At 46.6% G+C, this 27215-nt stretch overlaps 1 protein-coding gene across 1 annotated transcript; it reads right to left on the bottom strand.

Annotated features, from left to right (window-relative positions):
- Positions 1-14600: 14600 nt before the first annotated feature.
- On the bottom strand, positions 14601-26544 carry KRBA2 (KRAB-A domain containing 2). Its single transcript, XM_034942404.3, has 4 exons — positions 26282-26544; positions 25746-25950; positions 21259-22026; positions 14601-20335 (listed from the first exon to the last, which is right to left on the bottom strand). Exons 3-4 carry the CDS (start codon positions 21347-21349, stop codon positions 19083-19085), a joined length of 1344 nt encoding a protein of 447 aa, XP_034798295.2. The 5' UTR covers positions 21350-22026; positions 25746-25950; positions 26282-26544; the 3' UTR covers positions 14601-19082.
- Between the last annotated feature and the right edge of the window lie 671 nt (positions 26545-27215).

Below are 27215 nucleotides of genomic sequence, written 5' to 3'. Positions count from 1 at the left end.
CTGGGATTACAGGTGTGTGCCACCATGCCCGGCTGATTTTTTGTATTTTTAGTAGAGACGGGGTTTCACCATCTTGGTCAGGCTGGTCTTGAACCTCTGACCTCAGGTGATCCATCCACCTCAGCCTCCCAAAGTGTTGGGATTACAGGCGTGAGCCACCACACCCGGCAATCTTATAGTCTTTGACCAATATCTCCTCAGTCACATCCTCCCCCAGTCCCTGGCAAACACCATAATACTCTTTGCTTCTATGTGTTTGACTAATTTAGATTCTACATGTAAGTGAGATCATGCAGTATTTGTCTTTCTGTGCCTGGCTTATTTCACTTAACATAATGCCATCCAGGTTCATCCATCTTGTTGTAAATGACAGGATTTCCTTCTTCTTTTTTTTTTTTTTTTTCTGTTGAGACGGAGTTTCTCTCTTGTCGCCCAGGCTGGAGTGCGATGGTGTGATCTTGGCTCACTGCAACCTCGACCTCATGGGTTCCAGCAATTTTTCTGCTTCAGCCTCCCAAGTAGCTGGGACTGCAAGCGCCCACTACCATGCCTGGCTAATTTTTGTATTTTTAGTAGAGACGGGGTTTCACAATGTTGGCCAGGCTGGTCTTGAACTCCCGACCTCAAGTGATCCACCCGCCTTGGCCTCCCAAAGTGCTGAGATTACAAGCATGAGCCACCACGCCTGGCCTGTGGACATATTTTATTACCATTACATTTTGGTATAAAAAATATCTTACAATAGGAGGGCATAATTAGAAATGGCAACTGGAATTTCATTTTAATTTTGGGAGACAAGTGGGATTGGGATATCCCGGAAAACTGCCTTATGTAACAGGGGAAGGTGCAACTCAGCTCCATGGGTTATTGCTGTGAGGAACATTTGTCATTTGGAGCTGCTCAGCATTCATATGGTTTTCCTATTTGGGGAGAATGTCAACATAACTGGGAAGTGGAGTCGCTTCCAATTATAGAAGGTGCAGGAGGGGAAGACACACCTGGGACCGCTCTCAGGCAGCCAGAGTGCCAACATATGACTAAGATTATTCACCTGCGGCAGGGCACGGTGGCTCATGCCTGTAATCCCAATACTTTGGGAGGCCAAGGTGGGCGGATCACTTGAGGTTGGAAGTTCGAGACCAGCCTGACCAACATGGAGAAACCCTGTCTCTACTAAAAATACAAAATTAGCTGGGCGTGGTCATGCATGCCTGTAATCCCAGCTACTCGGGAGGGTGAGGCAGGAGAATCACTTGAATCTGGGAGGGGGAGGTTGCAGTGAGCCGAGATTGTGCCGTTGCACTCCAGCCTGGGCAACAAGAGCAAAACTCCATCTCAAAAAAAAAAAGATTGTTCACCTGCGACTTTGTATCCTTTTCATTAAGTGCAAAGAATTAAGGGAATATTGGAATCACTCTAGTCCATGCAGGATCCTGCATCCTGCAGCAGAGGTGACAGGGCCATTGTCTAGGGGGGACAGCACAGGGTTTTTCTCCCAGAAAACTCATGTGGCATGACTAGGGTTGTAGCTCTGGCTGCTTAGCCTCCCTTGGTTCTTACTCCTCTAAGCCTGTTCTTCAGCTTTCTGTAAGTTATTTCATATCCTTCCTTTTCTGCTTAAGTTAACCAGGGTTGATTTCTGTTGTATACAACCAAAAACCTTAAATAGAATATTTGCTAGAGCTTCTGATTTTTTCAAAAGATGCTGCCAATCCAGATGTTTTTATAAATTCTGATCTTTAAATTTTATTACTATAATTTTTTTTTAGAGAGAGACTCTTGCCCTGTCACCCAGGCTGGAGTGCAGTGGCATGATCATGGCTCATTGCAGCCTCAAACTCCTTGGCTTAAGCAATCCTCCTGCCTCAGCCTCCTGAGTAGCTAGGACTACAGGGATGTGCCACCATGCCCGGCTAATTTTTATTTACAAAACGTTTTTTGGGCCAGGTGCGGTGGCTCATGGCTGTAATCCCAGCATTTTGGGAGGCCGAGGCAGGTGGATCACTTGAGGTCAGGAGTTTGAGACCAGCCTGCCTAACATGGCAATACCCTGTCTCTAATAAAAATACAAAAATTATCTGGTCATGAGGCCGGGCGTGGTGGCTCATGCCTGTAATCCCAGCACTTTGGGAGGCCAAGGTGGGCGGATCACCTGAGGTCGGGAGTTTGAGACCAGCCTGACCAACATGGAGAAACCCCATCTCTACTAAAAATACAAAATTAGCCAGGTGCAGTGGCACATGCCTGTAATCCAAGCTATTAGGGAGGCTGAGGCAGGAGAATCGATTGAACCTGGGAGGTGGAGTTTGCGGTGAGCCGAGATCGTGCCATTGCACTCCAGCCTGGGCAACAAGAGTGAAACTCCGTCTCAAAACAAAACAAAACAAAACAAAAAAAATTAGCTGGGCATGGTGGCGGGTGCCTGTAATTTCAGCTACTCGGAAGGCTGAGGCACAAGAATCACTTGAACCCAGGAGGTGGAGGTTGCAGTGAACCGATATTGTACCACTGCACTCCAGCCTGGGCAACAGAGCAAGACTCTGTCTCAAAAAAAAGAAAAAAGTGTTTTTGGAGATGGTGGGGGGGATCTCATCATGTTGCCCAGGCTGGTCTCGAACTCCCAGCATCAAGAGATCCTCCTGCCTCAGCCTCCCCAAGCACTGGGATTACAGGCATGAACCACTGTACCCAGCCTAAAATTTATTTTAATTGAATGTCTTGGTCCATTTGTGCTCTATAACAAAGTACCTGAGATTGGATAATTTATAAAAAACAGAAATTTATTTTTCACAGTTCTAGAATCCGGGAAATTTAAGATCAAGGCACCAGCAGACTCAGTGTCTAGTGAGGGCTTGCTCTCTGTTTCCAAGATGGTGCCTTCTTGTTGTGTTTTCACATGGCGGAAGAGAGGGAAGGGCCAAGCAAGTCTCTGAAGCCTTATTTTAAAAAATTAGGGCCAGGTGTGGTGGCTCACGCTTGTAATCCCAGCACTTTGAGAGGCCGAGGCAGGCAGATCACCTGACGTCAGGAGTTTGAGACCAGCCTGGCCAACATGGTGAAACCCCGTCTCTACTCCAACCCCGGCTGGAGTGCAATGGCGCGATCTTGACTCACCACAACCTCCGCTTTCATGCGCGTCCGTGTGAAGAGACCACCAAACAGGCTTTGTGTGAGCAATAAAGCTGTTTATTTCACCTGGGTGCAGGTGGGCTGAGTCCGAAAAGACAGTCAGCAAAGGGTGGTGGATTATCATTAGTTCTTATAGGTTTTGGGATAGGCGGTTAAGAAGTTAAGAGCAATGTTTTGCGGGCAGGGGTGGATCTCACAAAGTACATTCTCAAGGGTGGGGAAAATTACAAAGAACCTTCTTAAGGGTGGGGGAGATTACAAAGTACCTTCTTAAGGGTGGGGGAGATTACAAAGTACATTGATCAGTTAGGGTGGGGCAGGAACAAATCACAATGGTGGAATGTCATCAGTTAAGGCTATTTTTACTTCTTTTGTGGATCTTCAGTTACTTCAGGCCATCTGGACGTATACATGCAAGTCACAGGGGATGCGATGGCTTGGCTTGGGCTCAGAGGCCTGACACCGCCTCCTGGGTTCAAGTGATTCTCCTGCCTCAGCCTCCTGAGTAGCTGGGATTATAGGCATGTGCCACCACGCCCGGCTAATTTTGTATTTTTGGTAGAGACAGGGTTTCTCCATGTTGGTCAGGCTGGTCTCGAACTCCCGACCTCAGGTGATCCGCCCACCTTGGCCTCCCAAAGTGCTGGGATTACAGGCAGGAGCTACCGCGCCCAGCCTAGGATTGGGTATTCTTTCTTCCTTACCTATTTGGTGTATTGTGTCAGCTTAGCTAAACTGCAACTATTTTCCAGAAGTCTCTTCCTGCAGTGTTTCAGGTTAGCTTGAGCCACAGAGATATTTGGTAGGAGATTTGGAAGTGGATGTGGAGCATTTAATTACTAGTGTTAGTTCCCTGTGCCGCAGTAACGACATTCAAGGTGGTGGCTGATCTGTCACCCTGGGTGCTGGAATGAGGAGACATGGAGAGGAGCCCACAGCAGATACTTGATGGATAGGTAGTGCTATGGACTAAACCGTTTCTCCCTGAAATTTATATGTTGAAGCCTTTACTCCCAATGTGGCTGTATTTGGAGATAGGGCTTTTTAGGAGGTAATTAGGGTTAAATCACGTCATAAGGGTGGGAGCCCTATCCGATAGGATTAGTGGTTCTTTATAAGAGACACCAGAGCTGTTTCTTTCTCTCTGCAAACATGCACTGAAGAAAGGCCGTGTGAGGACATAGCTAGATGGCAGCTGTCTTTGAGCTAGGAAGGAAGCCCTCCCCAAAAACGGAATCAGCCAGAACCTGGATCTTGAATTTCTTGCCTCCAGAATTGTGAGAAAAATAATTCTGTTATTTAAGGCGCCCAGTCTATGGACTTTTGCAGTGGCAGCCTGAGCAGACCAAGACACACGGTGTGGGTGAGAATTTAACCTGGTTGTTGTAAGCATCTAGGATTTTAGGGTTGTTTATTACCTTAGCATAACTGAGACTGCTGATGGACACAACTTCTTTGGCTAAAGGGAGGATAAAAATAGACTGAAACTAAAATTGTTCTGCTTTACAAAGACAACTCCCGATCTGCAGACCTCAATTTGAATTACAATCAGACAGCAAGGCTTGAAGAGGCTGGTAATATTCCATCAGAGAGAACAATAAATGTATGAAGTCTGAATAATGAAGGAAACATTTACAAATACACTTGACAGAAGAAGAAGGGAGGCAGGGTGGTGGCTCACGCCTGGAAGCCCAGCACTTTGGGAATCCAAGACAGGCAGATTGGTTGAGCTGAGGAATTCGAGATCAGCCTGGGAAACATGGTGAAACCCCGACTCTACAAAAAATACAAAAATTAGCCGGGCATGGTTGCACAGGCCTATAGTCCCAGCTACAGGGGAGACTGAGGTGAGAGGAGTGCCTGAGCCCAGGAGGTCAAAGCTTCAGTGAGCCGAGATCGCACCACTGCACTCCAGCCTGGGTGCCAGAGTAAGACCCTGTCTGAAAACAAACAAAAAAAAAAGAAAAAGAATGTAAAGATTTTAAGATACAGCACAGTTATGCTTTTGATGATCATGTCTTCGTTCCTCAATATAGATTAGAATTTACAGTAGTTCCCTCACTATCTGGTATTTCCTTATTATCAGTAGTTCTCTCATTATCAAGAAATCCAAGATCAAGGTACCTGGTGGTTTTGCTTCGCTTTCCATGGTGTCAATTACCCGTGGTCAACTGGGGTCCAAAATTATTAAGCATGGCCAGGCGCAGTGGCTCACGCCTATAATCCCAGCACTTTGGGAGGCCCAGGTGGGTGGATCACTTGAGGTCCGGAGTTCGAAATCAGCCTGGCCAACATGGTGAAACCCCGTTTCTACTAAAAATACAAAAATTAGCTGGGTGTGGTGGCGCATGCCTGTAGTCCCAGCTACTCGGGAGGCTGAGGCAGGAGAATCGCTTGAACTGGGGAGGCGGAGGTTGCAGTGAGCCGAGATCGCACCACTGCACTCCAGCCTGGCGACAGAGCAAGACTCTGTCTCACAAAAAAACAAAACCAAACAACATTCTTAGGTTTTATTAGTTTCCTCAAGTGACTGAGTGCTAAGCATATTGATTTTGATTTTCACAGCACTGGAGTAAGTAAACTTTTATCTTGAAAACAGCTTTTTTTTTTCTTTTAAAAATCTCTATTGTTGTTAGTTCAATAGTTTGTAGTCTCTGGCTGTAGCCAAGATTAGCCAGCCAGCTCTGAAATAGAGACATAGAAATAGGGTAAATAAAAACCAAGTGTTGGGCCGAGCCCAGCCATGGGGCAGGCTGAGGCAGGAGGATTGCTTGTGGCCAGTAGTTCAAGATCAGCCTGGACAACATAGTGAGACACTCAAGTGTCTCAAGAGTATGAAAAGACAAAGCACTCACTGGGACAAAATATTTGCAAAAGACATATCTGATAAAAGACTGTTTTCCTCAGCAGGCAAAGAATTCTTAAAACTCAACTAACCAATTAAAAAATGTGCAAAATATTTAAAAATATGCAAAAGATCTACAGACATCTCGCCAGAGATGATATACATATGGCAAATAACCATATGAAAAGATGTTCAACATCATATGTTCTCAAGGGAATTGCAGATTAAAACAATGAGATACCGCTGCATTTATTTGAATAGTTAAAATCCAAAATACTGACAACACCAAAAGCAAGTGATGATGTGGAATAACAGGAACTCTCATTCATTGTTGGTGGGAAGGCGAAATGGCCAGCAACATTGGAAGACAGTTTGGCAATTTCTTTTCTTTTTTTTTTTTTGGGACAGTGTCTCCCTCTGTTGCCCAGGCTGGAGTGCAGTGGCACAATCTTAGCTCACTGCAGTCTCCGTCTCCCACATTCAAGCAATTCTCCCACCTCGGCCTCCAAGTAGCTGGGATTACAAGGGCGTGCCACCATGCCCGGCTAATTTTTTTTTGCATGTTTAGTAGTGACGGGGTTTCACCACGTTGGCCTGGCTGGTCTTGAACTTCTGACCTCGGCCTCCCAAAGTGTTGGGATAACAGGCACGAGCCACCGTGCCCGGCCTGGTTTGGCAATTTCTTAAAAAACTAAACATACTTTTTTATTTTTTGAGATGGAGTCTCACTCTGTCGCCCAGGCTGGACTGCAGTGGCGCGATCTAGGCTCACGGTAAGCTCCACCTCCCGGGTTCACGCCATTCTCCTGTCTCAGCCTCCACAGTAGCTGGGACTACAGGTGCCCGCCACCACACCCGGCTAATTTTTTTGTGTATTTAGTAGAGACAGGGTTTCACTGTGTTAGCCAGGATGGTCTTGATCTCCTGACCTCGTGATCCGCCCACCTCAGCCTCCCAAAGTGCTGGGATTACAGGCGTGAGCCACCGCGCCCGGCCAAAACTAAACATACTCTTAAAATACAATCTCGTGATTGTTGTGCTCCTATTTACTCAAATGAACCAAAATCTGATGCCCACACAAAAACCACACACAAATCTTTATAGCAGCTTTATTCATAATTGCCGAAAATTAGGAGCAAGCAAGATATCCTTCAGCAGGTGAATGCATAAACTGTGGTATATCCATACAATGGAATATTACTCAGTGCAAAAAAGAAACGAACTATTCAAGCCACAAAAGACATGGAGGAAACTTAAATACACATTGTGAAGTATAAGAAGGCAGTCTGAAAAAGGAACATACTATATATAACATTTTGGAAAAGGCAGAACTATAGAGAGTAAAAAGATCAGTGGTTTCCAGGAGTTTGGGGAGTAGGAAGGGAGGGATGAATAGCTAGCTAGAGTACAGGGGATTTTTAGGATAGTGCAACTATTCTGTATGATACTTTAATGGTAGCTACATGTAATTTTACATTTGTCAAAACCCATAGAATGAGCCAGGCATGGTGGCACATGCTGTAGTCTCAGCTACTTGGCAGGCTGAGGTGGAAGGATCACTTAGGCTCAGGAGCTTGAGGCTGAAGTAGACCATGACTGCGCCACTGCACTCCAGCCTGGGCAATAGAGTGAGACCCTGTCTCTAAACAAACAAACAAACACAATAGAATGCATAGCACAAAGAGTGAACCCTAATGTAAACTACAGATTTGCAGAGGCAGGAGAATTGCTTGAACCCGGGAGGTGGAGGTTGCAGTGAGCCGAGATCACACCATTCCACTGCAGCCTGGGCAACAAGAGCGAAACTCCGTCTCAAAAATAAAAATAAAATAAAAATAAAGTCCATTATTAAACAACAAAAAAGCACCCCAAAAACCAAGGGCCAAGAAAGAGGGAATATTATTTTTCTTTTCTTTTTTTTTTTATGGAGACAGAGTCTCGCTCTGTTGCCCAGGCTGGAGTACAGTGGCGCAATCTCTGCAACCTCTGCCTCCCAGGTTGAAGCGATTCTCGTGCCTCAGCCTACTGAGTAGCCGGGGTTATAGATGCCCGCCACCTCGTCTGGCTAGTTTTTGTATTTTTAGTAGAGACAGGGTTTCAGCATGTTGGCCAGGCTGGTCTTGAACTCCTGACCTCAGGTGATCCACTCGCCTCGGCCTCCCAAAGTGCTGGGATTTCAGGCATGAGCCACCACACCTGGCCTAATTTTCTATAATGGAGAAAACACAAGGCTTATGATTTTCTGCTTCCACAAAGCATTTGGCAGAAATAGGCCAGGAATCCCTATTTTGTAGCCAGGGGAAAGGAAGAATTGTTCTCGGTAGGGGACCACTCTCTAGGGTGAAGCCTGGTCAGTGCCATAGAAACTGTCCTTGGTATTTCTGAGAATTCTGGTTCCATGCTTGGTTAGCTGAGAAACTTGTCAGACACCATATTCTAGTGAGTGCCTGGAAGATACCTGTGAACAGAAGGGGAAACGACACAAGGCCTGGGGGCTTTCAGGCAGCTTTTGGGATCTGCTACATAAAATGCCAGGACTTGAAGACAAGTGACTCTCACTCACATGAATACTGCCTTTGCAGGCCAAAGAGCAAACTGCCAAGTTACTACCCTGTATTTCCATGTTCAAAGCTGTCTCTCCTCTTTGGTGGGAACTTGTCAATTCTTCTTTTTTTGGACGTAATTGTAGACTTACAGAAAAGTTGCAAGAATAGTACAAAGAATTCCCACTCTTCACCCAGATTCCCCAAATGTTAACATTTTACTGCATTTTTTTTTTTTTTTTTTTTTTTGAGACGGAGTCTTGCTCTGTCACCAGGCTGGAGTGCAGTGGTGTGATCTTGGCTCACTGCAACCTCCGCCTCCTGGGTTCAAGCAATTCTCCTGCCTCAGCCTCCTGAGTAGCTGGGATTACAGGCGTGTGCCACCACACCTGGCTGATTTTTGTATTTTTGTAGAGACAGGGTTTCACCATGTTGGTTAGGCTGGTCTCGAACTTCTGACCTCATGATCTGCCCACCCTGGCCTCCCAAAGTGCTGGGATTATGGGCGTGAGCCACCGCACCCAGGTGCATTTGTTTTATATCTCTCTGTCCCTCTGTCCCTCCCTTCTCTCTCTCTCCACACACACACACACACACACACACACTCTCTCTCTCTCTCTCTCATTTTCCTGTACTATTTGATAATAAGTCGCCGACATAATGCTCTTTATCTCAAGATATTTCAACATCTATTTCCTAAAAACAAGGACATTCTCTTACATAACCACAGTACAATCCTCAAGATCAGGAAATTAACTTTGATACAATATTATACTCTTCAGACAATATTCACATTTTACCAACTGTCCCAGTGATGCTCATTGTAATAAAAGAATATCCTGGATCATGCATCACATTTGGTTCCCACATCTCTAGCCTACTTTAACTGGAATAGCTCCTCAGTCTTTCTTTGTCTTTCTCAACATTGCCGTTTTTTTTAAGAGTACAGGGCAATTATTTTGCTGAATGCCCCTCAATCTGGGTTTGTCTCTTGTCTCTTCATAATTAGATTCAAGTAGCGCATCTGTGGTACAAATGACACAGAAATGTTCTCAGTGCATCCTATCAGGGCAGCAGTAGTTGTACATGTACTGGGGAGGTTAACTTTGATCACTGGGTTAAGGTGGTGTCTGCCAGGTCTCTGAGTGAGGATCCTGCTGATTATATTTCTCCCTGCAAGAAGTCCTCTAATACAAAGTAGGCAGGATGGAGAATGTTCAGCAGTGATCTGCAAATGGTCCTTGGAAACTGAGCACTCCTTTACAGACTTACAAGTCTTTACTCCGTGCCTATTTTTCTGCATTTAGCAGTCTCTTTATTTGTTGGTACCACCAAAGGCCAGCATGATGCCTGGTACATACTTAGTGCTTATAAATGTCCAATGAATGAGTGAAACTGACAGGCTAGAGAAGGGGGTAGGTAAGGAGAGCTGGTCCAGGAAAAGCCCAGAATGACAGTGGATTTCAGAGAGACTCTCTTCCTGATACAGAGGGCCCCTGCACCTACAGATGAAGAAGGGTGGCAGTTTCAGCTGTCTGGACTGGTTCTCTGCACCCCATTCAGGGCAGAAAGGCAGGGTTTCAGGACTGGGAGCCAGCTGTGTTATTACAGGTGACCTGGGTTCTGTGTTGAGCGAGATCCTAATGGTCCCTACATTTAAGGCAGCCATTTCCAGCATTTTGGCCATTGCATCAGGAGAAAGAGAGGCAAAAACAGAGGGGATGTCATTCAAAGAACAGTACACTGAATTGTGGGGGTAGAGTGGGGAGGAGGAAAGAGGCAAACATCTGGCCACTGAATGACTCACCAAAGTTAGGAGTGAGCCATCTGTGTGAAACCCAGAGGAAAGGCTCACAAGCACTCATCTGCTACATACTCACCCTGTAATGTCGCGGGAAATGCATAAAAGTGAAAAGAACTCCTATGCCAAAGTTCCAGGTGTGGAAAAGTTATTCTGAGCAAGGAGCTAGTCAACAGAAAGGATGTAGCAATTCAAATTACATAGAACAATAAGATTTAACAAATTGAGACATGGGGAAGCAAAAAGCAAAATATCAGGACCAAATTTTAAATGGAAAAGGGAAACTCTAACTAGATCCAAACCAAAATGATAATAATAATGATAATAATAATAACAATGAAGAAAAGTAAACATAAGAAAAATATGATTCTAAAAGGCAAAGTCTCATATTAAAACGGAAAGGCAATTTGCTCAGGAAGCTCACGTTTCCTGCCTTCTTTGTTTGCTTGGAAAACACAGTAGAGTCGACCATCTGGGGTAATTAATTCTAGGGTAAAAATGTCAGAACCTGGGTAAACAAAGATTAGCACCATGATAAAAATAAGGAAGAACCAGGAACTAAAAAAGAAACCAAATTCAGTAAGTTCAAAGGGATAGAATTCTGAAGAAAATTTTGAAGATTCCGGGGACAAGCTTGTTTTGCCATCAGTCAACTTTTTGAATGAGAGTCCTGGGATAACTCTTGCTCTTTTATATTTCAAAGTATCTCAGGTTTCAAATCAATTTCTATAAAGCTTCCACAAAACAAATGGAAGAACTGTAAATCACAAACTAAAAAAAACAAACAAAACAAAAAACCTTTCCCCCTTACAATTCGACAACCCAAAGTCACCAAATTGAACAAGGGTAAAGTAATTGCAGAGGTAACGGGCTCATGCAGTGATTGAACCTAACCTTGGCAAACCATACTTCAATGGTCTGTTGTACTAATGTCCAGAAAGCATGTAAAATAATTTGGAAGCAAGAACGTAAGTCTGAGCTTCTCGGTTGCCTCCCCCGCTGCCCTTCCTTCTCAGTGCTAATGACATTCTAATGCTTAGTCTCAAAAAAACCATTGGTAATAGGGATCTCAGAAATATCAGAAGAAAACGTTCCTTCTACCCCTAGAGCTGCAGACAAGCAGATTCTATTCCACAATATAAGGCCAAAGCTAGTTCTGAAAAAGTGGGTAAATAGAGAACATTCACAAAAGCATTCATCTCTAAGTCTCCCATCTTCTCTCCATCTCGGAAGTGGGGACATGTGCCCTGGCAGGAAGTTCAGGCTGGGGTTCTAGAAGAGGTAGGAAGTACAAAAGTACAAGAGGACAGTCTTCACACTACACAGGGCAGAACTGGAAGAGAACTTTAAAACGAGTTGGTTCAATTGTCTGTCACCTTAGATGAGGAAGCCAAGTTCTGGAAAGAATAAGTGACTCTGGCAGTGCCTAGAGTAGCCGATGGCCTGAGTTTCTTCCTGCCACCCCACACAAAACAAGTGAAACCAGGAAATTCATGTGCCTAGACCTGATGCCTTAATTCCAAAGCTGCAAAGGTAGTTGGGACCATATGATGGTCCAACTTGGATGCCAGGTTTAAGTTGTTATCCTGCGAGTGAGGAACCACTGCAGATTTTTTTTTTTCCCCTGAAGGGCTGTGGTGCAATCGTACCTCACTGCAGCCTTGACCTCCTGGGCTCAAGAGATCCTTCCACCTCAGCCACCCAAGTAGCTGGGCCTACAGTGTGAGCCACCAAACCTGACTAATACCATGCCTCACTATGTTGCCCAGGCTGGTGTTGAACCCTGTGGCTCAAGCAATCCTCCTGCCTCAGCCTCCCAAAGTGCTTGGATTACAGGCACGAGCCACTGCACCTGGCCCAATGGAGATTCTTGAGCAGGGGAGATGGTTATAAGCATTGACCTTGGACTTGACACTTAGGTTTGAACCCTGGGCTAGTTATTACTTTCTGAGCTTTATTTCTTTCTTTATGAGAGGAAAATTAAGTCCTTAATACACCTATTTAAACTCATTTCTTCAGCTTCAACTGACTTTGTAGGACTGTAAGGATTACATAAGAAAATGAATTTAAGGCCAGGTGTGGTGGCTCACGCCTGTAATCCCAGCACTTTGGGAGGCCAAGGTGGGTGGTGGATCACGAGGTCAGGAGATCAAGACCGACCGTCCTGGCTAACACGGTGAAACCCCGTCTCTATTAAAAATACAAAATAGCCGGGCGTGTTGGCGGGTGCCTGTAGTCCCAGCTACTTGGGAGGCTGAGGCGGGAGAATGGCGTGAACCCGGGAGGTGGAGCTTGTAGTGAGCCAAGATTGTGCCACTGCACTCCAGCCTGGGCAACAGAGCAAGATTCTGTCTCAAAAAAAAAAAAAAAAAAGAAAATGAATTTAAAGCTCAATACTAATACTGTAGGTAAATTAGTATTCAGTAGTGTTAACTATTATTCCAAGCAGAGCTTTACTTCTGGAAGATTCACTAGGTGGGTTGTCTCCAATCAACAAAGGTAACAAGGGCCTGTCCTGGGGGAATGGAGAGATGGTAACAGATTTAAGACATTTCAGAGTTAGCCTATCAGTTATGTACTGTTGCATAACAAACCACCTCTAAACTTGGTGGCTTGAAACAACAACATTCATTTATTTTGCACATGACTCTGCAATTTGGCCAGGGCTTGTGTCTGTTCTATACAGTATTGAATGGACGATGAACTGGGGGCTGGGGAGTCTCCTTTTAAGATGGCTCACTCACATGGTTGGCAGGTTGGTTCTGTCTGTTGGCTAAGAGCTCAGCCAGGGCCGAGGGCCCAGGGCTTTGGCTCCTCTCAATGTGGGCCTCTCCACAGGCTGCCTGGGCTTCTTCACAACATGGTGTTTCAAGAGTAACCATTCCAAGAGAGTGAGGTGGCATTTTTATAACAGCCTCAGAAGCCACATATTATTACTGTTTTGTACTAGACTGGTCAAGGCAAGAACAAATTTCTGCCTAAGTTCAAGGAGGGGTGATAAAAACTCCATCTCTTGATAGGAAAGTGCAAAGTTCTCGAAGAACACGTGTTACAGATATACTGTTGCATTGACATTTGGAAAATATAATCTGCCACTGGTAGGGATGACATGATTTAGCAAATTGGCTAGGGGCAGTGAGGGAGAATGATACACTGATGACTCTGGGTTGGGTGACCCATGGTGCCATTAATAGAACTAGTGGAATACAGAAGGAAGAATATGTTAGGGGAGATTATTGACTCTGAGAAGCCCATAGTAGTCAGAAGGCAGGAGCCTGGAAGAGGCATAAGTGAGTCTTACACAGAAAAGTCACAGCTAAAACTAAGACTAGAAGAAATGGCCAAGGATGAGAAAGAAAATCATAACAGATTTTTAGAAAACAATTTTTTTTTTGAGAGGGAGTCTCACTCTGTTACCGAGGCTAGAGTGCAGTGGCACGATCTCAGCTCACTGCAACCTCCGCCTCCTAGATTCAAGCAATTCTTGTGCCTCAGCCTCCTGAGTAGCTAGGATTACAGGCACCTGCCACCATGCCTAATTTTTGTATTTTTAGTAGAGATGCGGTTTCGCCATTTTGGCCGGGTTGGTCTCAAACTCCTGACTTCAGGTGATCCGTCCATCTTGGCCTCCAAAGTGCTGGGATTACAGGCATGAGCCACTGCACCTAGCCTAGTTTCTACTTTTTAAATGGCATTATTTTTCCATACCAGTATTTATTTTTATGTAGCCAGATGTATTAATATTTTTCTCCAAGATCACAAACATCTTTTTTTCATATATATATATATATATATATATTTATTTATTTACTTATTTATTTTTTAGACAGATTCTTGCTCTGTTGCCCAGGCTGGAGTGCAGTAGTGCGATCTTGGTTCGCTGCAACCTCTGCCTCCCGAGTTCAAGTGATTCTCCTGCCTCAGCCTCCTAAGTAGCTGGGATTACAGGCGCCTGCCACCACACCCAGCTAATTTTTGTATTTTTAGTAGAGACAGGGTTTTGCCAGGTTGGCCAGGCTGGTCTCGAACTCCTGACCTCAGGTGATCCACCCACCTTGGCCTTCCAAAGTGCTTGGATTACAGGCATGAGCCACTGCACCCAGCCCCGCAATATTTTTATCATTATTTTTAAATGTTTAATGTTTAGGGGTCAGACTTCATTTTTGTCAAATGGAGAGCCAATTGATCCAGCCCCATTAACTGAATAATACAACCCTTCCCACTGATTGAAATGCCACTTCTATCATAAGTTCCTAGAGATACACAGGTCTGTTGCTGGCCATTTTTCTTTTTCTTTTTTTGGAAACAGGGTCTCTGTCACCCAGGCTGCAGTGCGGTGATACGATCATGGCTCACTTTAACTTTGGCCTCCCAGGTTCAAGTGATCCTCCCACTTCAGCCTCCCAAGTAGCTGGGATTACAGGTACATGGCACCATGCCCCGCAGTGGCCTTTCTTCAGCAGTGGGCCACAGAAACGAATATGCATGTGAGTGGCTGAGGGTGGCCACCTGGAGAGTGCCACATGCACTGCGTCTCCTCATTTGCTGCTGTGCAGAAATTGTGGACCCACTGTGGCCACATATGCCGAGTTCTCAAGAGGTGCTAGACATCCAGATTTTTATATGAACTCTCCAGTGTTTAAAGTGTTGGCAATTAATTAAAAAAAAAAATTTAAAATGCCGGGCACCATGGCTCACGTCTGTAATCTCAGCACTTTGGGAGGCCAAGGTGGGTGGATCACCTGAGGTCAGGAGTTTGAAACCAACCTGGCCAAAATGACAAAACCCCGTCTCTACTAAAAATACAAAAATTAGCCAGGCGTGGTGGCAGGCACCTGTAATCCCAGCTACTCAGGAGGCTGAGGCAGAAGAATCACCTGAACCCGGGAGGTGGAGGTTGTAGTGGGCCGAGATCACGCCATTGCACTCCAGCCTAGGCAACAAGAACGAAACTCTGTTTAGAAAAAACAAAATTAGAAACATTATGTGGACAAAATACATTTGCAAGCTGAGACTAGCCTGTGGCACACCGGTTAGTGACCTCTATTCCACATGCTGAAATAATGCAGGCCAGACTGGGTCCAGGAATCCACCTCTAACTCTTTCCCACTGCCAACATTAAGATGCAAAAGAGGAAGAGTGATGTGGCAGCTCCTGGAAACCCAGGCATCTCTGGGAAAGCAAGCAGTGTTATGGCTCATGTGTCACCTTTTACCCACAGGAGTTGATGATGTGGTTCCCGGTATGCCAAGTAACTAGGAGGGAGGAGGTCAGCACTGGGGAGGGGAAGGTAACATCCTCAGTCAAAGTTGGACCTCCCAGACCTGTTAGGCAGAGTTACAAAGAAAGACAATGGGTTGGAAGGAGGATGGAAACTGACGTGCTGGCCAAGAACATAGCAAGATTTTGGCCCCCCAAAACAGGCTGGAAAGTGATGTCACTTCCTATGTAATAATAATGCGGCTTCCGTGGAAACCTTCCAACTTAACACTGCAGAATCTGAAAAGAAATGGCAATGAGCAGAGGTCTCCCACTCTCACGTGGAGGACAGGGTCCGCAAAGATGAGTCACATTGTAGAACTTCACTATTCAGAGAAAGCCCCTTCACATGCAGAATCTCGCTGGTCTCTCAGGACAATCCTGTGAGGTAGGCAGCACCAGGGGTGTTACTGCCCCTTACAGAAGAGGGAACTGGCATTAGTGATGATCAGAATGGGTCTTAGATGGCTCTGGGATGTGCAGGAAGGACACTTGTATAAAGAATAAAAGACTGGCCGGGCGCAGTGGCTCATGCCTGTAATCCCAGCACTTTGGGAGGCCAAGACAGGCGGATCATGAGGTCAGGCATTCGAGACCAGCCTGGCCAACATAGTGAAACCCCATCTCTACTAAAAATACAAAAAATTAGCCGGGCGTGGTTGGCGGGCGCCTGTAATCCCAGCTACTTGGGAGGCTGAGGCAGGAGAATCACTTTAACCTGGAAGGTGGAGGTTGCAGTGAGCCAAGATTGTGCCACTGCACTCCAGCCCGGGCGACAGTGTGAGACTCCATCTCAAAAAAAATAATAATAAAATAAAAATAAAAGACTGCAGGCCCTTTCTCCTTCCCCATGCCCATTTCTGTAGAATCATTTATTCATTAAATTCACTGAACACTTTCCATGGGCTGGGCACTCTTAGGCATTGGGAACATAGGAGTACACAGGTCCTAGGCACTGTCCTCCCCTGTGGCTGGGTCAGTCATCCTTACTCTGAATCATGGCCCAGACTGGCCTTGCCCTACTCCTCTCTAGGTAGAGCAGTGATCTCAGGCCAACTCTTGCATTTTGTTCCAGAAACCTTGATTATTTCCCTGACTATTGGTCACTTCCCGAAATGCACTGAACTGTGCCAGAAATAGGATATGTTTTTAAGTGCTTGAGACACAGACAAGTGGCAGACGCATACCCAAATTCCAACCATACTTTACTTCTGACCTAATTTTAATATATGTTTCATGCAGTTACACAATTATCTGTGCATAATGCTCTGAGAAAAGGGATGGCACATACAGTTTCTCCTGAAGCGGGAAACAGAGCCCAGTTGGTAAGGTGGCCAGTCTCTAGGGCATCTTAGATGAACCTTGTTTCTTCCTATTACTTTTCCTTCATCTACTTTTTTTTTTTTCTGAGATAGAGCCTTGCTCTGTCACCCAGGCTGGAGTGCAGTGGCATGATCTCGGCTCACTGCAACCTCTGCCTCCTAGGTTCAAGGGATCTTCCTACCTCAGGCTCCTGAGTAGCCAGGATTACAGGTGCATGCCACCGTGCCCGGCTAATACTTTGCATTTTTGTAGAGAAGGGGTTTCACCATGTTGGCCAGGCGGGTCTCGAACCCCTGACCTCAAGTGATCGGCCGCCTAAGTCTCCAAAGTGCTGGGATTACAGGCATGAGCCACCGTGCCCAGCCTTCCTTCATCTACTTATTTTCCTGTGATGCCTCCATGTTTTAGAGTATGTGTCTGAGGGGCAGGAATATGTATTAGATACATCTAGGGCAGTCCCACCAGCTTTACATTCTTGAGACCTCATCCATCAGTTCTTGTTTTGCAGACATATACTTCTATTGACTATAATGAGAAGAGTGTCTCTTAAAAATGTAAGTCTGGCCGCACGTGGTGGCTCACGCCTGTAATCCCAACACTTTGGGAGGCAGAGGCAGGTGGATCACGAGGTCAGGAGATCGAGACCATCCTGGCTAACACGGTGAAACCCTGTCTCTACTAAAAATACAAAAATTAGCTGGGTTCATGGGGGTGCGTGCCTGTAGTCCCAGCTACTCAGGAGGCTGAGGCAGGAGAATCGCTTGAACCTGGGAGGCGGAGGCTGCAGTGAGCCCAGATCATGCCACTGCACTCCAGCCTGGGCGACAGAGTGAGACTCTGTCTCCAAAAAAAAAAAATTAGCCGGGTGTGGCAGTGCACGCCTGTAGTCCCAGCTACTGGGGAGGCTGAGGCAGGAGAATTGCTTGAACTGGGGAGGCGGAGGCTGCAGTGAGCCCAGATTGTGCCACTGCACTCCAGCCTCAGTGACAGAGCGAGACCCTGTCTCAAAAAAAAAAAAAAAGTCCTGGTTGGGTGTGGTGGCGTGTGCCTGTAATCCTAGCACTTTGGGAGGCCAATCCCTTGGGCCCAGGAGTTTGAGACCAGCCTGGGCAATATAAGGAGACCCTGTCTCTAAAAAAATGAAATAAAATAAAAAAAAAATAAGTTCAAGTTCAGGTCCCTAGTACCTGTGAATGTCACCTTACTTGGAAAGAGTATTCGCTGATCTAATTAAGGTAAGGATCTCGAGATGAGATCATCCTCATTAGAGTGGGCCCTAAATCCAGTGACATGGATTTGGTGTCCAGTGATGTCTTTACAAGAGACAGGAAAGAATACACACAAGGTATTCCTGTGTATCTCAAGTCAAGTTGTATATGGTAGTCCTTACTTAATAAGGGAAAAGTTCGGGTCTGTGTATTTATTCTTAGGGCTGCCATAAAAAATTATGGCCTTCTCAGGGGAGAAGGCCACATGAAGATAGAAGCAGAGACTGGACTTACACTGTCACAAGCCAAGCAATGCCAAGGATTGCCGATGGCCACTAGAGAAAGGAGAAAGGCATGGAATGGATTCTCCCCCAGAGCCTCCAGAAAGAACCTTACTAACACTTTAATTTCAGACTTTGGGCCTCCAGAACTGTGAGACTCAATTTCTGTTAAGTCACCTACATGGTGGTAATTTTTTTTTTTTTTTTTTTTTTTGAGACAGAGTCTTGCTTTGTCACCCAGGCTGGAGTGCAGTGGCATGGTCTCGGCTCACTGCAACCTCTGCCTCCTGGGTTCAAGTGATTCTCCTGCCTCAGCCTCCTGGTTAGCTGGGATTACAGGCACACAGCTCCAAGCCTGGCTAATTTCTATATTTTCAGTAGAGACAGGGTTTCATCATGTTGGCCAGGCTAGTCTTGAACTCCTGATCTCAAGTGACCCGCCCACCTCGGCCTCCCAAAGTGCTGGGATTACGGGCATGAGCCCTGCGCCCGGCCAGGTTGTGGTAATTTTTTATGGCAGCCCTAAGAATAAATACACAGACCCGAACTTTTGTCTTTTTGAGCAAGGACTGCCATGTACAACTTGACCTGAGAGTGCAGCCTTCAATCTTTTCCTCTGGGGCCTCTGGCAACAGTTCTCAGATGACTATGCTCAGAGAGACACCTGTGACTGTCCACCCAGCAGCCATCTGTTCACCAGCAGAGGAGACCGGAAGTCCCTTGTGAGGTGCTGGGTTCTGAAGCTTCAGGAGTGGGATCCATGTCATCGTCCATATCAGATCTGTCTGCTCCAATCTCAGCCCTTTCTTCCTGCCTGATCCAAAGGCTATTTTCTAGCTGTTCTTCAGCAATTTCTAGCTCTTCTTCCGTTTGTAAAGTAGCCACAGTTTCCCGGGGCAAGTTTGAGGAATATAGCCCAAATTTGGCTTTACAGCCAAACATTGCCTCAAATGGACTTTGCTGCAAGGAAACGTCGAAAGCCTGATTCCTCACCATCTGCATGAATCGGAGGCCTTTGGCCCAGTGACATGAGTGGTTACTCTGCATCCAGGTACTTATCATGTTCTTTACATCACGGCTTGCTCCTTCCAGGGAGCCCTGGCTTTGGCCAGGGTGGTACTTACCAGATACAATCTTTAGGTCTGGCCACAACTCATTGAGCTCATGAACAACCTGGTTTGTGAACTCAACGCCACTGTCAGAGTCTAACACACTGGGTGTACCAAGAATTGTGAAAATATCTAACAAGACACTGACCACCTCATGGGTCTGTTTGGTTCTTAATGGCCGTAAAATAATAAACTTGGTTGAGTGATCCTGGTAGTATAAAATGAACTTGAACTCACCATCGGCACTTGACTGCATGTCAAGTATTTCAACTTGGCATGTGGAGTCTATGTCCTTAAAAGTCATGGGCTGTGGTGCAAGGCCTCTCTTGGGTACTGGGTTCTTCTGGTGGCACTGTTTACACAGAGTCAGATATAAGACAATAACTTCTTTGGTGACATTCCCATATTTTCCTTGCAGCTCCTTGAGCATGCGTGTCCGCCCACCATGTCCAATACTGAGATGTGTATCATGAAGAATATCAAACAACTCTTCCTTATGTACATAATACCGTATTCGATCACGTTCTCCATGAGTAGCCTCTATCAGTTTCTCTGTGCCCTGTACAGAGATTACATCATATTTTGCTGCACGGCGATAATCACGTGATGACTTCTTCCCTTTTTCTTTAGCTTCTTTAACTTCCTTTATTGTTTGAAAGTACTTTTCTTTGGAAAATACCTTGCTGTTGTAACTTTTGCTTTCTACTAACTTTGTTACACTCATAAGAAACTTTTCTCTCATGTTACTTATCTCCATTTCCATTTCACTTGCATTTGAAACCCCAGGTGGATCATTTCCAGCTCTCTGAGGCATCATGGAGAACTGTAAGAAGGATCCTAAGAAAGGAAGAAAAGAGAACAAAGTTAAATTCACTGACACTCCCACCTGGAAGACTTTCCCTCTAAAGTTCCTCATCAATTCTTTCATCTAATTTTTGAAGATGATTATATGGAAGAATGATAATAGAATAATAGTTAAAAAGCAACTAGAAAGTCAACTAGCACCATCCAAAACCAGAGCATAGCAACAGAATTTGACATCAGTAAAGATCACAAATATGTAGAGGTTTTAGACTTTAGGCAAACAGCAAAAACAATGAAGTCATTAGCTTATAGCAAGAAACCTAATCAACTGGTTTTTATTAATTGAATAGGAGAGAGGATAAACAGAAACTCCTAAGGCAGGAGGCTAAAATCTTACCCTCAGTACCCTTTAAAATAATATAAATGGGAGAACGTTGCTAAAAGGTACCACATAATAACAGCAAACTCTTAAACTGAAATTTGTACCAGGGATTGCTTCTGAGCCTTCCCATGATCAACAGAAACAATTTCTTGGCCAAGCACAGTGGCTCACGCCTGTAATCCCAGCACTTTGGGAGGGCGAGGTGGGCGGATCACTTGAGGTCAGGAGTTCAAGACCAGCCTGGCCAACAGGGTGAAACCCCATCTCTACTAAAAATACAAAATTTAGCCAGGTGTAGTGGCAGGAGCCTGTAATCCCAGCTACTCGGGAGACTGAGGCAGGGAGAACTGCCTGAACCTGGAAGGTGGAGGTTGCAGTGAGCCGAGATTACGCCACTGCACTCCAGCCTGGGCGACAAAGCGAGACTGTTTAAAAAAAAAAAAAATTTCTTATGGCTGAAGAGTCTGTCCTTATCTTGGGGAATCAAGAAGAAAGCTGTGGGGATATTTTTAAATGACGGTTTCCCCTTGACAATTGTCCACAAGATTAATAAAGGAAGATTCTGAGCCCTTACCCTGTGGGACCGTGTTCTCATAACTGTCCAGCATTGTGTCTCTGTAGCAATCCTTTTGAGAGCCTTCTAAATAATTCCAATCTTTGGTCATATTTTCAAATGCTGTTGCTTCCTGAAACAACACTGGCTGCTGCCACAGGGACCATACAGTCTTGGGGCATGGGCTAAAGAGCAGCTTCAGCAGGACTGGGGAAGAGACAAGAGAGGGCACCAGGAAGGAAGGTGTGCAGCATAAAGGACTCTGAAAGCGAGTCAGGTGAATAAATGGAAGAAATAAGAAATAGGTCTCACATCCAACAAGATGAGTACAGCTTCATGGATGAGGGAAAGGAGTTTTGCTTTCCTGGGAGGTCTGTTGGTCTGGCCAGTTTTGACGCTGCCAGAGCTGTAGCCCATGTATTAATCTTTTCAGAATAAAGCAGAGTCCAAGTGAACTTGGGCGCAGGCTTGATGACTCCTAACAGGGGTGGCAGGATCTGTTTCCAATGGAAATATTATATCTGTGTACATAATGTCAGGAGATTATCCTGCAGAAAAGAGATACCCCAAATGGAGTCTACCTGCCACTGTGATCAGATAATTCCTTAGGGAGAGAACTTGATACTCAGTTGTCTAAACTGGGATTCCTTAGTCAGAACAGCTGTAAGACAGGATGGTGATGAGGCCAGGGGAGTTCACATGAGGACTGCAGGAATTCCAGCAAGCTTAGGAAAACAGGATCCCGAGATCCCAGCTGTCAGATGCAGAGCGGAGGGGCAGGGCAGACTCCTGAGAAGCAGAGAAAGATGGAAACTTTTAAAGGCTCTGAGCAAGAGTCTCAGTTAAGTGGGGCCTGCTTCCAGGTCCTGAAGGTCCTTCAGTAAAAGGGCTTCAAACTCCCCTCCTCAGCATTGCTAGTTAATCATGAATATTCCTGATTCTAAGACATTACTGATTGTAAATCACTAACTTAATAACAACTTTCTTTTGAGAGGAAAAACAGTGTGTATTAAATGAATGTATTGATAAGACACATCCAAAATTTAAAATGTGAAAAATGTGCATTTTCATTCTTTTTCTTTTTTTGTATTTTTTTATAGAGATGGGGTTTTGCCATGTTGCAAAAAACCCAGGCCGGTCTCGAACTCCTGGGCTCTAGTGATCCACCTGCCTCAGCCTCCCAAAGTGAGGTTTTGCCATGCTGGCCAGGCTAGTCCTCGAACTTCTAGCCTCAAGTGATCTGCTTGTTTTGGCCTCCCAAAGTGTTGGAATTACAGGTGTGAGCCAGCACACCCAGCCGGTCCTACTAGTTCTAACAGACTTGAAACCACAAGGTATTCAATGGAATCCAGAAAAAGCACCTTCCAGATTCCTTTCTGAAACCAGCATCTCTCAGAACCTGAGTGCTGTGTTGGTTGTTATTTGAGTCCCTTCAGGGGACCACAAAGGAAGGGAAAGCCTCATCTTCATTCTATAAAATAATGAAGGCAACTGGGCATGGTGGCTCATGCCCGTAATCCTAACACTTTGGTAGGCCAAGGTGAGAGGATTGCTTGAGGCCAGGAGTTCAAGACCAACCTAGTCAACATAGTGAGACCGTCTCTAAAAATAAAAAAAAGAAAAAGAGAAAAGAATGAAGGCAACAGGCTAGAAACAATTTATAATCAAAAGATGTAGAATCTCAGTCTTTAGTAGAGGTACAGTCCTTACTATACCATGAAATTCTACAGTAGAGTCCAGGGTCTACAATTGTCTAATAGACCTATTTTGGTTGGTCCATCTAGTGATTTTTAAAAAATTTATCTCCCTCTCCCTCTCTCCGTCTCCACGGTCTCCCTCTCTCTCCACGGTCTCCCTCTGATGCCGAGCCGAGGCTGGACTGTACTGCCGCCATCTCGGCTCACTGCAACCTCCCTGCCTGATTCTCCTGCCTCAGCCTGCCGAGTGCCTGGGATTGCCCGCAGGCGCCACCACGCCTGACTGGTTTTTGTATTTTTTGGTGGAGACGGGGTTTCGCCGTGTTGGCCGGGCTGGTCTCCAGCTCCTGACCGCGAGTGGTCTGCCTGCCTCGGCCTCCCGAGGTGCCGGGATTGCAGACGGAGTCTCGCTCACTCAGTGCTCAATGTTGTCCAGGCTGGAGTGCAGTGGCGTGATCTCGGCTCGCTACAACCTCCACCTCCCAGCCGCCTGCCTTGGCCTCCCAAAGTGCCGAGATTGTAGCCTCTGCCCGGCCGCCACCCTGTCTGGGAAGTGAGGAGCGTCTCTGCCTGGCCGCCCATCGTCTGGGATGTGAGGAGCCCCTCTGCCCGGCCGCCCAGTCTGGGAAGTGAGGAGCCTCTTCCCGGCCGCCATCCCGTCTGGGAAGTGAGGAGCGTCTCTGCCCAGCCGCCCATCGTCTGAGATGTGGGGAGCGCCTCTGCCCCGCCGCCCGGTCTGGGATGTGAGGAGCGCCTCTGCCCGGCCGCGACCCAGTCCGGGAACTGAGGAGTGTCTCTGCCCTACCGCCACCCCGTCTGGGAGGTGAGGAGCGTCTCTGCCCGGCCGCCCCGTCTGAGAAGTGAGGAGCCCCTCCGCCCGGCAGCCACCTGTCTGGGAAGTGAGGAGCCCCTCCGCCCGGCAGCCGCCCCGTCCAGGAGGGAGGTGGGGGGCAGCCCCCGCCCAGCCGGCCGCCCTGTCTGGGAAGTGAGGAGCCCCTCTGCCGGGCCGCCACCCTGTCTGGGAGGTGTACCCAACAGCTCATTGAGAACGGGCCATGGTGACAATGGCGGGTGTGTCGAATAGAAAAGGGGGAAATGTGGGGAAAAGAAAGAGAAATCAGATTGTTACTGTGTCTGTGTAGAAAGTAGACATAGGAGACTCCATTTTGTTCTGTACTAAGAAAAATTCTTCTGCCTTGGGATGCTGTTAATCTATAACCTTACCCCCAACCCCGTGCTCTCTGAAACACGTGCTGTGTCCACTCAGGGTTAAATGGATTAAGGGCGGTGCAAGATGTGCTTTGTTAAACAGATGTTTGAAGGCAGCATGCTCGTTAAGAGTCATCACCACTCCCTAATCTCAAGCACCCAGGGACACAAACACTGCGGAAGGCCGCAGGGTCCTCTGCCTAGGAAAACCAGAGACCCTTGTTCACATGTTTATCTGCTGACCTTCCCTCCACTATTGTCCTATGACCCTGCCAAATCCCCCTCTGCGAGAAACACCCAAGAATGATCAATAAATACTAAAAAAAAAAAAAAAAAAAAAAAAAAATTTGAATGATTCGGCCGGGCGTGGGGGCTCACACCTGTAACCCCAGCACTTTAGGAGGCGGAGGTGGGCGGATTACAAGGTCAGGAGATCGAGACCATCCTGGCTAACACGGTGAAACCCCGTCTCTACCAAAAATACAAAAAATTAGCTGGGCATGGTGACGAGCGCCTGTAGTCCCAGGAGGCTGAGGCAGGAGCATGACATGAACCCGGGAGGTGGAGCTTGCAGTGAGCCGAGATCGTGCCACCGCACTCCAGCCTGGGCGACAGAGCCAGACTCTGTCACCAAAAAAAAAAAAAAAAAAAAAAAAAATTCAATGTTTCACCTATATTTACAGATTGGGAGATTTCACATAAAAATCTTGATTTCTTTCTTTCTTTTTTGAGACAGAGTTTTGCTCTGTCATCCAGGCTGGAGTGCAGTGGTGCGATCCCGGCTCACTGCAAGCTCCGCCTCCCGGGTTCACGCCATTCTCCTGCCTCAGCCTCCCGAGTAGCTGGGACAACAGGCGACCGCCATCGCACCTGGCTAATTTTTTGTATTTTTACTAGACGGGGTTTCACCGTGTTAGCCAGGATGGTCTCGATCTCCTGACCTCGTGATCCACCCGCCTCGGCCTCCCAAAGTGCTGGGATTACAGGCGTGAGCCACTGCGCCCAGCCTCGATTTCTGGCTTTCTTGAAAAGGCAACGTTCTGGCCGCACTGGCGGCATTGCTGCCTGGCAATAGCTGGCTGTGATGGAGAGGCGGCATCTTCCTTTGGATCAAGCTTGTCCTACCTGTGGTCTGTGGGCCGCATGCAGCCCAGGACGTCGGGACCTACTAACCTATTCATCTTACTTGCCCACTCCTGCAGATTTCTAAGCTTTCAATATCTTTTTTCTTTCATTTTTTTTTTTTTTTTTTTTGAGAGGGTAGGGTCTCACTTTGTCACCCAGGCTGGAGTACAGTGGCATGATCACGGCTCCCAGGGTCAAGGCATCCTCTACCGCAGCCTCCCAAGTAGCTGGGACTACAGGCATGCGTCACCAGGCCCAGCTAATTTTTTCTTTTCTTTTCTTTTCTTTTTTTTTTGTAGAGACGGGGTCTCATTATGTTGCCCGAGGCTTCAGTATCTTTTCCAAAGCAACATGAAAGAAACGCGACCGTAAATCAATCAGCTTCTTGGTGTGATCTATGTGACGGCTAGGTGATAAACGAGTTGGTCAGAGAAAACTGGAAATATTTCCAAAGCCATGTTTACTCCCTTCACCCACCTGTGAGTCTTTGCCTTGGCTGTTTCCGACTCGGAATGTTCTCGCATTGATCCTCCCAATCACAGCCAGCTGAAACCAGCCTCCTTCCTGACGTATTCAGTAACTTCAGCCGATTGCCATCTCTCCTTCATCTCAACAACCTGTACCACACTCACTGGAGCACTTGGCTTTGCATCTTTAGTCGACCGGTTCAGATGTATACAACCTATAAGGTAGGGGCGGAGGCTTCTACCTGCCTGTACCCCCTTTGGAGGGCCCACGAATACAGAGCTGAGCACAAAAGATGTTTAAAGGACATTTTGTCAAAAATGTCGCTTACAGGTAGGTCGTTATTAGCAAGGTAGAGCAGCGGTACGGCCGAGTCTACGCTTGGGAATTCATTTGCTGACTCTTATCATTTACTGACTAAAGCAAAGTTACTGAGGCCTCAGTTTCCTCATCTACAACCCGGGGAGATGACCAGTACCCATCACAATCGATTGCTATGAAGATTCAATGATAATGCAGATAAGGCATTTAATACAGTGTCCCCTCACCGTCCACACCACGCGGGCACGCCCGCTTATTCCTGAGGACCGGGCTGGGATGTCGCCTCCTTTGTGTAGCCTTCCTACCCTGACTTCGCAGACTGCTCCCACCGCCTGGATCCATGCCCGTCCACCCGCCAGCTCAGGGCTGAACGGCTGAGGCGGGCGCGCGGTGGAGAAAAGAGCCGCAGACTGAGGAAGGTCGGGAAGGAGAAAGGGACACACCAGACGCGGCGTCTGAATCCCCCTCCACCCAGAGGCCCCAGAGCAGCACCTCCGCCCCACCTCCCGCCCGCTCCGCCGGAAGCCAGCCAGCGCCAGCCGGAAGCCCCGCCCCCTAGAGGCACCGCGGATAGGAGGAGCTCCCGCTCTTCGCTCAGCGGACCGCACTGCGGACACCGTGCAGCGCTGTTCACCCAGATGCCAGCTGTGACCTTGGCTAAGCCAGTGACTTAACTCGGGCCCGTTCCCCATTCCCACGTTGTTGCCAAGTCTCCAGCCTGTAAAGTAAACGGGCTTCAGGTATCCTGTTTAGATCCTTAAGGAACGGCAGGAGGACACACACTGCTGCCACCTCACACCTTTTCACTTCATCCTGACGAAGCTGCAGTTTAGTTCATATTTTAACTCAAAGACGTGTTAGGTTTTGGTTTGATGGCACTCATCCAGCACTTGTGCAGAAAACAAGGTAAAGGGGGCCCATGGGTCTATCAGATAACCTGAACCCGAGACCTCTCAATCTGGAGGAACAGCTTGAAGAAGTGATCTAGAAGCTATAAAGTCACAGAAGCTTCTTATCCTATTGAAAGCAAGACTTCCTATCCAATGGCAATACAAACTTTTACACAGTAAGGTAAAAAATATAGCCTGTCCATATAGCAACCTATCCATAGTAAGAAAGTTAAAAGACAGGTTCAAGAGGAAGTGTTTCCAACTAGCTTTT

This window comes from Pan paniscus, chromosome 19, assembly GCF_029289425.2.
Source record: "Pan paniscus chromosome 19, NHGRI_mPanPan1-v2.0_pri, whole genome shotgun sequence".
Lineage (NCBI taxonomy): Eukaryota > Metazoa > Chordata > Mammalia > Primates > Hominidae > Pan > Pan paniscus.
The sequence above is the reverse complement of the archived record's forward strand: the minus strand, read 5'-3'. Positions and strand labels throughout refer to the sequence as shown.

Coding starts and splice junctions, on each gene's coding strand:
- KRBA2 (XM_034942404.3), bottom strand. CDS start 21,349: ATGACCAAAGATTGGAATTATTTAGAAGGCTCTCAAAAGGATTGCTAC. Junction 20,336..21,258: donor TGAGAACACGGTCCCACAGG/GTAAGGGCTCAG, acceptor TTCCTTTCTTAG/GATCCTTCTTACAGTTCTCC.